The 14906-nt window shown below is 35.4% G+C and overlaps 1 protein-coding gene across 1 annotated transcript in view; it reads right to left on the reverse strand.

The window, feature by feature from the left end:
- SAMSN1 (SAM domain, SH3 domain and nuclear localization signals 1) overlaps positions 1-14906 on the reverse strand; it is a gene marked incomplete at both ends in the record, with an annotated part of 125865 nt that overhangs the window by 109409 nt on the left and 1550 nt on the right. Inside the window, 2 exon segments of the mRNA XM_084232726.1 lie at positions 13381-13474; positions 13478-13516. Of these exon segments, the coding sequence (XP_084088852.1) occupies positions 13381-13474; positions 13478-13516 (133 nt within the window).

The following is a 14906-nucleotide window of genomic DNA, read 5'->3' on the forward strand; positions in this document are numbered from 1 at the left end:
TAGAGACAAGTCATTTAATCTTCACAATAATCCTGGTTGGTACTATTACAATTATGCCTAATTTAAAGGTGACTAAACTAAGGACCATAGCAATTGGTATACAATGCTACTTCTATACTTAACAGCACAGATACTGTTCATCCACCTTCATCTAGATCAGAGAGGTCACAAATGAGTTAGTATTAGCCAAAAGGGAAATTAGCTATGGAAATGTAGAGAAAGGGTAACTGTATACCACTAAAACAAACAACTCAGAAAACACAGCCTTATCAGAGCACTAACACTAATAATTTAGTATTAATATTAGTGTTTAGAGAGCACATTGATGTTTTAAAGGCATTCATAATTTTATGGCTATCATCATCATCATCAAATAAATGCCAAGTAATTTATGATAGCATACTTAAAATTGTAAGTAGACACTTCAGAAACCACTGAATTTAGATGACATTTTTCATATTGAAGACTCCCTAGGACATTATTGTAAAATGCTATGGTTCCCAGAGAAAACAGATTTCCCTCTCTCATGAGAGTGCAACAAAGCAGCAGCATATCCTGATGAGAAAAGTAGACTTCCTTGCCAGCCTGTCCAGCTCCTGTCAAAGAGTAACAAACCCCATACAGCTGATAAATTCTGATTTCCCCAAGAGAAGCAGGTGGTATATGGCAATCCCACCACATGGCCCTCATCTCAGGGTATAAGGTATAGTTTGTAATGTAAGGAGAAATCACATGTACCTTGTCTAACTTATCAGGGACAGAGCTGGCAAATTGCATAGAAATTTTCCATTTGTCTACTGGTGTGCAAAGTGAGCTTTCTATCAAATCTGAACTAAAAAACTCCTCTCACAGCACTATAAATATCCAGGATGGCAAAATGGGTTACCTAGGGGATGGGTATTTGCATTATAAAAGATTCTTCCCTTTTGAAAAGATTCACTTCCAGATTTCTAGAAATAGAGAGCTTTCTTAAGTATCCTTAACTATGTTGTGATTTATAAAATTATATTTACACTGGTTTTAAAAAGAGGAAGGACAACAAATGTTTATGAAGTGTCATGTTTCCTGACATTTATATCATCTTATTTAATACTTACGGCCACAAATATAACAAGAGAAAGTCAAACAAACTAGTATGCAGTGTGATAGCAAATAAGATGAGTGAAACTATCAAATTCGGTCTTTTCAATGGAAAAACATTTAAGTGGCACTCCAAAACCTGGCTTGCTCTCCCAGGTTTGCTACTAAGTTGGACAAGTTCCAAACACTAATCAGAACCTCCTTCTTTATATCTATATCTGTAGAATATATAGAATACAGTTTAGTGAACAAGAACTTTAAAATCTTTCTCAGTAGAAACAATACATGATTCTAATCTACATTTCAATGCAGAGTCAGTGGGAATGACAAAAGCTTTTAAGAGAAAATTAAAGTGGGAATGGTTTTCTGTGCTTTATATCTTTTTCTTTAAAACATGATTAAAGAGATAACCATGGTTTTCATTAGAGTCAATTAGTAATTGTATCATAAGTTTAGGAAATAAAAAAGAGAATAGGACATAATTAACCTTAATCTATTGATTTCATTTTATTTTAACATAAGTCTCTATTTACGGGAGGAAACTAATTAAATCACCAGAAAGTGTTCACACATAAATTGGTGGTAGATTAATAACTATATTTGATCATAGATATAATGGATAAAAAAATTTAAATGGAAAAAGTACAGTTTTTTAATGTTTATATAATGTTTATATTGTGAGTCTTATGAGAAGATGGGAGATAACACCATTTAGATTAAATTCTAAAAATAACCAGGTGATTATCAGTCACCAATGGACTGATCTGTTATTTCCTCCTCATTGTGAGTTGAATGGTGTGACAGAGCAGAGGCAAAGAATACAATCAGTTCTCAAGGTATTAAGTCAAAATATTTAAGCCTCCACAGCATGGCAACAGCTTTGCTGTTGCCATAGTTGAACTAACAAAGCCCAAAGCCGAGAGTGCCAAAACACCCACCTTGGCAGCTTTCTGCGTAACAGCCCCTGGAACATAGTAACAACTTGTCCAAGGCCCCAGTGACTATGGAGGGTGAGGGTTACTGCCAAGGAGTAGTCAGTCACAGAGCAAGGACTCATATAAGCAGCTGCAAGCAGGCCTACGAGAAAAACACTGACAACTCACTGGTCCAGTGGAGAGATGCAGCCTTGGAACCAGCATGGCAGCTGTGAGAGAGGTGAATGTCCCACGCCATCCTGGGGTAGGTGGGTCCTGTAGAAATGCTGAGACATGAGCAGGTCTGATCACGGGTTCGAAGTAGCAGCGCGCTGAGACATGAGCAGGTCTGATCACGGGTTCCAAGTAGCAGCGCTCGGCCTCCTTGGGTACTGCAGAGTGCACTCAAATGCCAAAGAACCGCCATCACACTCCTACATGCTCAAGGTCACCCAGCAACCCAAGTACCATTTTTTTAATGGTGGTAATCTATGGTTTATATGTCAGCATATTATGAGTCATTTTACAATCTAGAAATCAAGAAAAGGATTACATGCACTGTTTTGACATTGACTCTTCTTGCTCATAGTTTGATGAAGACTTAGCTGATGGAATGCCATTGTTAATCTCATTTTCCTCCTTTAGTATCTATGTTATTAATAGCTATGTCAATGCTGATGTTAACATGGAGAGAGAACAAAAAAAAAATCCCCATTTTGTAGTTTGGAGGCAAATAACAAATGGAGTGGTTAGACTATCAAACTGGGAGCTGGGAACCACCCACTTTGACTTCTCCACTACTCCCCTATCTAAGATTACCTGTCACATCTCAATATGTCCATTTACCCATTTATAGAATGCTTGACTCTAAATACTTTTTAGGGTCTTTCATGAAAGATGCCAGGACAGTGCAATGATAATGTCTTACTCACCTCCTTTTTTTTTTTTTTTTTACCAGTTTTAACTCTAGATCTCCCTTTTAAAGTTCAACTTAAATCTTACCTTCTCCATGGAACTTGCACCGTTAAACCACAAACCACAGCTATGTTCTCAGAGATAACCCCTATTACGAATCATTTACTTTGTGCTAGCCACTGTGTTAATAATATGTATTACAATGTCACTTTTTATTCTCACATAATGAATCAGAGTAATGGAAGTTTCCTCGTTTTATAGGAAAAGAAACAAGGTCTTAAAGAGTTTAAGGAACTTGTCCAATATCATATACCTGGTTTATTTCAAAACTGGGGACTTTTATGTTCATTTAATCCCCACATTTTGTCTCCATCTACTGCATGATATAATTTTTGAAGTTTCTCCTAAAATTATTATGGATGTTGGGTTTGATACTTATAAGACATAATTTAATTACATAATTACTTATGTTATTCACTAGCTATTTTGGGTATACATATATTTCTTGCTATAGTTGACATCAGTCATTCACTGATCCTAAAAGCAATGTCCTGAAGATGAAGGAAGATAAGAAGAAGGGAAAAAGGGAAAAGAGATAGAAAAGAGGGAAGGAAAGAGAATAGGGAGAAAGGAGAAGCCTTCCCTTATTACTGGAATGAGATGTATGGTTTCGGTCTTATTTATCACATGCACCAACTTAAGACACTGATACAGAGCTGAACAACATGAGAGAAAAGGTAGAGCATGGACATTCATTTTAACTTATCAAATCTCAGAGACAGTGTCGATCTGGAACCTGCTGCTGTGATAGTAGCTTCTTGATTTGGCCATGCCTCGATTGTGACAGAAGCAGCAGCTCTTTGGGTGGTTGATTTGAATTGTGCTTCTCAGAGTAATTTCTGAAGGCTCACCTAGAGTATGTGTCTTCAGATCTTCCCAACAAGTCTGAACTCTCTTTAACATGCAATATATTATTTTCTGTTTACATTAGCCAATATGGAGTGGGTTGTTGCAACAACCCTGATCAATGACTTGTCAAATAATTTGTTTCTGTATTAATTATCTATTACTGTACAACAAATTACTCCAAAATGTAATGATTTAAACAATATATATTTGTTATCTCAGTTTCTGTCGGTCAAAAATATGATCATGACCTAGGTGGATCCTCTGTTTCATGGTCTCTTGCAAGGTTGCAATCAAGCTGGTGGCCCAAAGCTTTGAGGTCTCAGCTAAAGACTTAACTAGGGAAAATCTCTTCCAAGCTCTCTGTTATTGTTGGCAGCATTGTTTTCTGAGGGCTATAGAAATGAAGGCTTCTGCTCTTTGCTATATGTAGGCTAAATGTTGCTGTCAGTTCCTTGCCACATGAATCTCTACTGGATAGGATCTTGTGTCATCATAATATGCAAACCAAAAAGGAAATGGAGAAAATCTGTTAGCAAGATAGAAGTTACAGTCTTTTGTAACCTAATCATGGTAATGTATTGCTATCATCTTTTCTAAATTCCACTGGAATCATGTTACACACAAAGGTGAATGAAGGAAGGCAGGGGAGTAGGAAGGCAAAAAGGCAGGAAGACGGCAAGGAAACAAAAAGAAGGTAGAAAGAAATTCATAGATGGACATAAATACCAAAGGACAGATATGATGGTTATATATGTGTCAAATTGGTTAGGCCACTGTATCCAGGTCTTTGGTTAAATAGCAGCCTAGAGGTTGCTGTGCAGGTATTTTTTTTTTTTAGAGGATATTAATATTTAAATCAGTAAATCTTTAGAGAAAAAAATTACTTTACATAATGTGGGTGTATCTCATCTAATCAGTTGAGGGTTTAATACCAACAAACTGGTCACCCCAGGAGGAAAGTATTCTACCTCTACAGTGTCTTCAGACTCTAGCAATATCAAATCTTCCTGGGATTTCAACCTGCTGACCTACTCTACAAATTTCAGACTTGCCAACCCCCATAATCACACAAGCCAATTCCTTAAAATAAATTTCTCTCTTTTTTATTTCTCTTTGTCTAGAGAACTCTGAAGTAATGCAGTGAGGTTTCTTCAAGGCTATATTCTACAGTTTCAAAAGGGAAATAATGGTATTTTTACATTAAACAACACTCCCACTTTACAAAAAAAAATCAAAATGTGTTCATGGAACCATTTTAGAGTAGCAAGGGGCCTTAGAAAGCATCTAGTCTAACCCTATTATCTTTTACAAGTGGAAACTGAAATCCAGAGTGTCGTGACTTATTCAGCACTATGTAGAAACAAAACCAGGGCAAGAACTCACTTTTCTTTCCTAATACTCATATCATTGCCAAACAGATTATCCAAAGTTGAAAGCAGAGGATTGCACTAGTTTCCTGAAGATTGTTTATAGTGAAGGAAGATCTTCATGGGTGGGCCTCCCCTGGTGGCGCAGTGGTTGAGCGCTGGACTGCGAAGCTGCCCGCAGCCTCTGCAGCGCCAGTTCGGTCCCCGGCCGCTGGCAAGGGTCCCACATGGCGCAACAGACCTTTCCTGCCATGCCCATTGCTCCCCTCAGCAGTGTATTTCTTCATCAGTCTGTCTGCTCTGCCCTCCCCTCTGGCTCTGATGAATTCTCTCATCCTCCCTCGCTTCTGACTGTATCCAGTGCTTGTATAAATAAATAAATAAATCAAAAAAGATCTTCATGGGTATATGGACTATTGGTCAGCATGGGTATTTTTACTTTGAGTTATTCTTCCTATAATGGATAATGCTTTACGTCTGTGCTTCCTCATTCTCCAACCCAGATTCCTTTATGATAAATGCATTGTATAGCCAAGATGGTGGACTGAGGTCATGAATACTGCCAGTGGCTATGGAACAGAGCAAAACTAACTGGACATAAGGGGATTAAACCTCTGACCTTGGCTTCATTAATGCTGAGCTCTGTCTAACTGTTAAGACATGCATCATATCGTTTGTCTTTAAAACTATGTTTGAGTCTGCTATATTACTCTGTCATTAACATCTGCTAGCTGGGAACAATTTAATTGATTTCCCTGGTGTTTTTTTTTTTTTATCAGTGCAGAATGTTGATGAGTGAGAACATAAAATTAAACTTGCATTTAAAATGTTTAGGTTAAAATGGATCCCCCAAACCCCTAAAGTATGAATTAGATGACCGAGAACCATTGTGATAGATTTTCCTGTTTACTGTTGTCTTCATGTGGTGGAAATCGAGGGTTGAATTTTAAACATTGTTCTGCACCTGGGTGTTCATGATATGAGGCAATTTGTGGAGATTAAAATCTTGGGTTTTCTAATGCACATCAACAATAAATCCTGTTGCTTCTTCTTGTCCAGCCCAGTAAAAATCAATGCCTTTAGGAAAGGAGTGTTGATTACAAATTATTTTGAGCAGTTATTTTAAAAGGACATCCAAGCTCAACTGAGAATTTGACTTAAAGTCATTTAATCAAGGATATTAAATTAAAGGATCACTCTGCCCTGGTGTGATGGGTTGCACAAGGAAGGAAAATGAACATTAACATGCATTATGCCAGGTGCTTAACGTGTGTTATAACATTTGATCCTCACTTCAAACCAAGAGACAGACAGTTTTACCCATATTTTATTGCTCAGAAAACTTAGGGTCAGAGAAGTTCAATAACATTCTCAAGGACACGTAGTACTCAGCTGTCTAGGGAACAGGAATAAAATTCAAGTCTATTAACTTCATTGCCCATCTCAAGTTCTTGTGCTATGTCCACTATATCATCAAATAACATTCAGCATATATAAGATTTGGTTCTTAGTCATCCTATATTCCCTTCCTCTTCACTATTTATTTCCCAGAAACAATACATTGTCCCACTCACCCTTTTCTTCTTCTCGTGTGTGCATTTATTTCTCTCTCTCTCTCTCTCTCTCTCTCTCTCTCTCTCTCTCATACACACACACACACACACAATTTGTGGCAGAGAAGCCAAAGAGCAAGTTAGTATTTGGGAAGTCAGAGCTACAGTTTCGACTCCACTGGTCACTTCAGACAGGTCACTAGTATCAGTTTCCTCATTGATTAATATATAAAAATAGATGTATATAATCAAAAATTTTTTAAATATTTATTTAGTTATTTATACAAGCACTGGGTACAGTCAGAAGCACAGGAGGGTGAGAGAATTCACCAGAGCCAGAGCAGCGAGAATAACAGGCAGAAGGACTGAAGTACACTGCTGAGGGGGGTAGCAGGCGGCAGGAGAGGTCTGCGCGGTATGTGGGACACTCACCTGGCGGCCGGGGATTGAACTAGCGCTGCAGAGACTGTGGGCAGCTTTGCAGCCCAGCGCTCAACTGCTACACCACCAGGGGAGGTCCTATAATCAAATATTTTTAAAAAATTATTGAAGAAACAATAGTTTATGACACTATATGGGTTTCAGGTGTCTTTATTAAAAATCAGCTGAGCATATACTACACTCTGTTCACCGAAAGTCTACTCACCATCCATCGCTATCCTGCTGACTTTCTTTACCCAACAAACTCACCCACTTTACCCCTTTCCTTCTGGTAGCTTCTTTTTTCATCAAGTATTTTTAGACTTTAATATCTACACTTCCTTAAGAGAAATGGAGAATTGATACCTGGTTACTTGGTGCCCTAATACCACCATCAATTCCATGCCTCTATTCTTATACATTGTCCAATATAGAAGCTGTTACTAGCCTCTTGTGGCTACTGAGCAATTGATATATGACTGATGTTACTGAAGAAGTAAATTTTAATTTAATTTAAATGCTGAAGGTGGGTAAAAAATATAGATGGTCCTAGACTTACTATGGGTCAATGATTTTTCCACTATATGATGCTCATAATGTAACTGTTTCAAGCACATTTAAAGTGTAGGCTAGGCTTAGCTATGCTGCTCAGTGTATTCGGTGAATTAAATGCATTTTGACTTGTAGTACTTTCAAAGTGCAATTGGTTATCAGAACTTAATCCATGGTAATTTGAAGAATAACTGTACATAATTTTTATTGTTTGATTACCACCCAATTTCATTTTAGTCATTGAGACTTTAGCATTTAAATTGAGAAGTTTAAAACACACACCAAGTTTCAAAATATTAGTTTTAAAACGAGATATCTTATGAACTTCTACATTAATTACATGTTGAATTTTTATATTAATGACACGATACTATTTTGGATGCATTGGCTTAAATACAATATAATATTTAATTTTACCTGTTTCTCCTTTTAAACAATTTCATTATGATCACTAGAAAATCAAAAATTATATCTGTGAATTGCATCATATTCTACAGAACAAGCTACTTTAATATATTCTAACGAATGCAGCAGGTCCACATGGAGGCTAGATATCTATATCTTCAAGTAACCCTGAAGTCCAGCCACTGTTGTGAATGACTGTCAGAAATTACAGCAATTTTTTTATAACTTCTTTGTCATTTATTTTATATTGTAATGGTATTAGAGAGTCTTGTTATTTTTTGTCTTTCTTCTCCATCTTCACTCAAATAGTCTTAATTTATCACCACTTTATTTATTATATGTAATTCATTTAATGTTAATGAATTATTATATGTAATTATTCATATAATTATTATATGTAATTCATTTAATGTTAGTAACTAAGTATAAGGTAGGGATAATGTACATTATTGTCTATGATGAGAAAAGAGAACCACCTTCAGAAAGTCAGTCATCCTCCCAACCCACTACAAAGGATTCCAAAAGTAAGAGGGCAACTGCTTTTTTTTTTTTTTTTTGAGCTTAGTGGTGCCAATTATAATAAGGATGAAAAGATGCTAGGAAGGAAGTGTAATGGACATTGTGGATTAACATTAAACATCTCATCTTCCATGTAGAGCACCTTCCTCTATCAGAGGGTATGAAAGTAAGACCTACATTTCACAAAGTTTCCTGAAGCTTGAATAGCAGATATAATTTAAATTTGGCAGAAAATAATATCCATGTGGCATTTGGAAGGTGGGATGTGAAGTGGACATCTTATCTAGTAACCATGATAAAAAAATGAGTGAATCTAGTTGAAGGAGACTATCTAAAATAGTGTCATTTCAACAGATAACCGATATATAATTACTAATATACTACATTGTTTTTAATACAAAACCTTTAAAAATAGTATCATATTTTACATCTGTTGCCATGTGCATTTGGACTTGCCACTTTTCAAATCCTCAATTGGCAAACTTGTGTCTGTTAACCGTATAGGATTATCACTTTCTTCTGTAAGAACCAGGTAGAAATGGTGACCACAAAATTTCTATGCAGCGATCTTTCAGATTTTTGTTTTTAACATTTGAATAATTTTTTAAAATGCAGAAGTTGTTCTTCATTCATGGAACGTTCATAGGCTAGCTTGTCACCCATGCTCTGGTCTGCCTCATTAACACTTCTCCTGGTTCTCTGATATCTGTGCTTAATCCTTCCGGCCTACAATAGCTAGAGGAAATTAGCTTCTTCACAAAGTTTTGCATTCTACGAAATTGACACAGAAGATTATTCTCATTCTACCAAAAAAAAAGGATCCTGAGATCTAGAGAGTTTGAGCAATTTTCCCAGATCAGATGGTTTATAGAGGCACAAGGAAAATTCATATCTGCTCAACTTCAAAGCTCGTGCTTTTTGACATCACAACATTCATTCTCCATTATTAAGAATCTCTTTAGCTTGGTTAATGACTTCACTCATCCATTCATTTAGCTTGCAGATATTTACTACATTTGTCCAACACATACCTGCCCCTGCCCCACAAGTAAGTACATTTTTGAAAAGGCTCAAATTTCATTTCAATTTATGAGATACAAAATGAAGTGGAAGACTGACAATTATTTGCTTACTTCACCCAATATAGATGACAAACCACATAATTCTGGCTTGATCTACTTAACCCTAAATTGGCAGAGATACAAGTGTTTTATGTTCTCTTATTCTAATTCAAGATAATTTATTAGCTTTAGACATAATAAGGAGGTGTTAAAATAGGTACAGAATCAAGCAGTAACAGCTTACATTTTAACTACTATTATAATAATATGGTAGCCTACCCTTGTTTATGCTAGTATGCTTTTCTTCAGCACATTTATTTAGATTCATGGTCACTCTATAATTTGTTTTGGGCTGTAGCCCTCCAAAGTTTCCTCACTTTGCTAATACACTAAAAGTGGATCATTTTTTGTTCAACATCACTTGTAATCAGGGAAATGCAAATCAAAACTACCATGAGATACCATCTTACACCAGTGAGAATGGCACATATTAAAAAAACTAGCAACAGCAAATGTTGGCGAGGTTGTGGAGAAAAAGGAACTCTTCTACACTGTTCGTGGGAGTGCAAACTGGTCCAACCACTATGGAGAGCTGTGTGGAGATCTCTGGACCTACTAAACATAGAGCTTCCATATGATCCAGCAATTCCACTCCTAGGTATTTACCCAAAGGACACAGAAACATCAATTCCAAAGAGCACCTGCACCCCTATGTTTATAGCAGCACTGTTTATAATAGCTAAGCTTTGGAAACAGCCCAAATGCCCAAAAATAGATGACTGGATCAAGAAGATGTGGTACATATATATACCATGGAATATTACTCAGCATTCAAAAAAGATAAACACATGCAATTTGCAGCAACATGGATGGCGCTGGAAGGGATCATACTCAGCGAAATAAGCCAAAAAGAAAAAGAAAAATACCGGATGGTCTCACTCATAGCAGGAATCTAGAAAACTTAAATAAGGGACCAGGAAAATGAATAACTATAAGAAAGTGAAAATCAAAATCAACAAAAAGCTATGAACTAGAGACACTTTTTGGGGGTGGGGGGTGGGGGGCGGGAGGGGAAGGATTGGGGTCAGAATGGGGGGTTTGCAATTGTATGGGGGAATATAAAAATAAAATTTATTATTTAAAAAAAAGAAAAAAAAAGGTGGATCATTTTTACTACCCCTTTATAAAATTAAATAATTAATTCTTGTAAGTCAGTTTCTCCTTGGACCCCTCTCTATGACCATCCTGTCCTAGAACTGCAATACAAACCAGATATTTATGATGTTCCTCACTTAAAATCCCCAAATAAACTCCTTTTCCTTCAACATTTACCCTACCCTTAATTGTGCAGTTGTTTTACATGAGATTATCTCCTTTGAGATTCTGGACCATTCTTTCGGCATCTATGTTGCTGCCCATCTAATTTAAAGCAATGATTACACATAGTGAAACACCTAATAAGTATGTATAAATAAAACACCTTTAAGGGAAGCCAACAAGCCTAGGATTCTTCTCTCATTTTGATTTTTCTTTCCAATTCATGTGGCAATTGATATTCTTTTCAGAATGGGCTATAGTTTCTACTGTAACAACTAGATGCGCTGTCAGTTTGTGGCTAAGGAGTTTGAGAGTCCCTTCCTCCCCAGGAAGATTACCACTATACTTGTCTGAGCCTATTATTTTCATAGTATTTCTAGAACATGAATCTAAAAAGAATAAGATTTTTCTGACACTATTGAAGCTGGTCCAAAACCTCTTTCCCTTAAATTTAAAATTAAAAAGGATTTGAGAGTAGTAGGAAGAAAAGAGCCTCCATTCTTCAGGTAAAGTTCTACATCACTAAGTTTTATAAAAGAATAACAGTTTTATCCAAACCATGAAATAATTTTCATTAGGAAAAAATAAATATTAGTGATTATTTAATAGGAATGGGAAAATTCAATAATGAAACAATAGACTCAGTGTTGAACCAGTTAACATTGCAGTGTGAATATTTACACATAGATACATTTATATTGTGCAGATATCTTAAAATGGAGACATATACACAAATGGATGTGTGTATGGAGAGAAAGCTGTAGCAATTTACATTATGTTTCTATTATTCTCATGTACTTTGCAATGTAAGTGAAATTAGAAAAAACTTTTAGTAGATTGCTTGACCATTGACGATATTATTTTTCCTGCAAAATTGTTAAACTCACACATTTAAGGAAATACCTTCAGGCTTTTCAGCCTATTCAACTTTTCAATTACAAAGTAAAACGCCTTACATACATTTTTTTTTTTAATGCCAATGGATAGTTTTCATGTAAACTGTTGTTCTCTCACATAATAACATGGAATATATATTCTTATTTCCTCTAATGAATATCTGTCAAAATCAACATGGATATTGAAAAAGAGTTTCCAGCACTATTTTTTTTTTACTAATTGAAATGAGTTGATCTTTTCTTGCATTTTAAGTTGATGTAAGTCTTTGAGAAACAGATACTTTCTATAAGATGTAAGTTAGAAGTTTTCAGTGTCCTCAAAGAATAAAATAGGTAGGGTATAAAGTTAGGTGCAAAATTAGAAGGCACTTTACTGTAATCCTTTTTCTAGATTACAGGAGAAAAAATTCTGTAATTTAGTTTTGGATCATCTTTATAACTGGGAAAGATCTTTAACACATTTCAACATTTCTAAACTTCACTAAAGTTATTGTGAGGATGAACACAAATAATTTCATATATCACATCACCAAGTATAGTCCCTTAAAACAGGAAGTCCTGAATAAATGATAGTTAATAATTTTTATGTTGTAATTGGGAAGAAGTCTGGTTATAGTGTTAGGAGATGATCTCTAAACCTTTAAATATATGAATGTTCTTTATTTGCTACAGACACAGACTATTTTGTATGTCTTAAGCCAGAATAGAAGCAAAATAAATTCATTAGTATGGGATTAATTCAAATACATCACAACTGACTAAGAGAACACTCTTAAATGGGAACAGGACCAATTTTTCAGAACACAAAAAACTCTACTTTTTAGAATTGTAAAGGTAATTCACAAAACTCTTTGAATTTGCATTCTTAGTAATATTCATGTTTTGTAAGTTTATGGTGTACATAAATTTAAGAAGCAGCTGAGTAAAGTGCTTAGCACAAGCTTTGAACAGCAAGTGTACTGGAGTTGGCACTAGAGGCAATTAATAATTAAATAGTTATTGTAAGCCTGCTATTAAATCATTAGTGGTTTTAAATTGACCATGGTAGGAGAACTTATACCACATTGTGGCAAGTGACAAATGCTACAGATCTGGCACTGTCCCCAATCCCAATTCTTTTTTTTAACCAGTAAACTACAGATAACTATTCATCAGCTTTATTACTTAATAGTTTATAGCCTTTAGCAATTTATTTTGCCTTTTTCTCCTGCAAGTTCCTCATCAGAAAATGGTATAATTATTTTTTTTGTCATAAGGTAGTTTTGAGGTTTAAGGTAACTTATACAATTACCTAAGGCATACTCAATAAATGAAAAATGGTAGCTCGTTTTAATAAGCCTAGGCATGCAGAAGACAATAAAAAAAACAAAAATAAATAATTTTTTCTGAACCGTTGGGTTTTGCTGAATAAACATATCAATAAGGAAGTGATTCTAAGTATATAATAAAGACGGAATCCTCTCAACTCAAACTCTCCTTGGAAAGATTGCTGAGTGTTTCTCCATTCTCCACAAGGGGTGAGAGAACAGAACCAGTTCTACCCGAGGCGCTTTCTTGGTTAGCTTGTTATTCTGGGACTGGCTCATATAAACTGACCATAGAGCCCTCCTGCAATATTGAGATATGTATGAGTCATGGATAACAGAATAATTTTCCTTGAAAAGTCATCGAACTGAAAACCCACCTTTATCTGTTGCCCTATCTGAATTATCATGGGCATAGCGATTAAAATTTTATGGCATACCAGTTTTCAGCGGTGAACAAGACAGTGAGGAAAGATATTCCCATCACTTCCGCAGAATCCAGATCTCAAACAAGAGTCTTAAGTTTTGGGATGCATGCATAAAATGAAACAGTTCTTCAAGAAACATGATGGAGACATCAAGTTCAATCAAAGTACTAAATCAAGGCTTACATGAACACCAATGAATTATACTGGGTATGTTACAAACTTTAGCTCTATCTATCCCTCTAATTAATGCTACATTTTTGTGTAGGAAGTATGATCTGTTATATTTCAACTTCTTCAACTGTAAATGAATGAGAAAAACAGAATCCAAACAAAGACAGAGGCGGCATTTCAAATCACTGAAGACATGGTGCGGGGATAATTGATTTGTAACCTTACTGGGTTACACAGTCATGTTCAACTCAATAACTATATGATGAGCTCGACAAGGAAATCATCTTGCTTCCAGTGAAGCTTTCTAAAAGCCTCATCACAATGTAAAACTCTAAGAAAAATTCTGGAGTCAGACTGGCATACATTAAAGGATATTCCTTCCTCCTTTTGAAAGATAGACCCCATTTCAAGTTTATAGATCCAAAATAATAGCAATCACCTTTAATGGATTATTTATAGTATCCTTAGTTCAGAATGGGTAGTTCATTAAGTTTGCCTTTAAATTTCTCTTAAAAATTCCATTTACACAAAGATTTACAATTTTCCCCAAGACTTAGATAATAGGATGTTTAACTCTTTCTCTGGCTTTCCTTGGTGGTCATCTTTATGTGATGCTCCATGTATAAAATCTCCTCCTTCTTAGAGATTTAAAGATCAGTATATTTATATATACCTCCACTTTTTAATTCTACAATCTTTCTTTCCACTGAATCAGTTTTTAATCTCTTTTTTTAAATGCAGTGTCCCATATGTTCACATTTCTACAGGCACATATAAAATATGTTTTGAATTATGTACAAATTCCTGAAAAAAGCTATAAGCCCACCTCTTTTTCACAGCTCCTAACAGCACAGCACGGTGCTACAACACCCTGCTTGAGAGCCCATACGCTAAATAATTTCATTTATTTACTCCATGAGAAGGAATGAAAGATAGCTAAAATGATGTTGATTTTTTTTTTTCGCAAGTACCTTGTGGACATTTTCTAATAAAAAAGAAAATAATAATTTTGATGACCTATAAACTTTGTAATGCTTGACCACAATCATTTTAGTGTTTGTGATGGTTCTGTCTAATCAAACAACCCTTGGTTCA

The sequence above is a fragment of the Talpa europaea genome, assembly GCF_964194135.1.
Source record: "Talpa europaea genome assembly, chromosome: 4".
NCBI classification, from domain to species: Eukaryota; Metazoa; Chordata; class Mammalia; order Eulipotyphla; family Talpidae; genus Talpa; species Talpa europaea.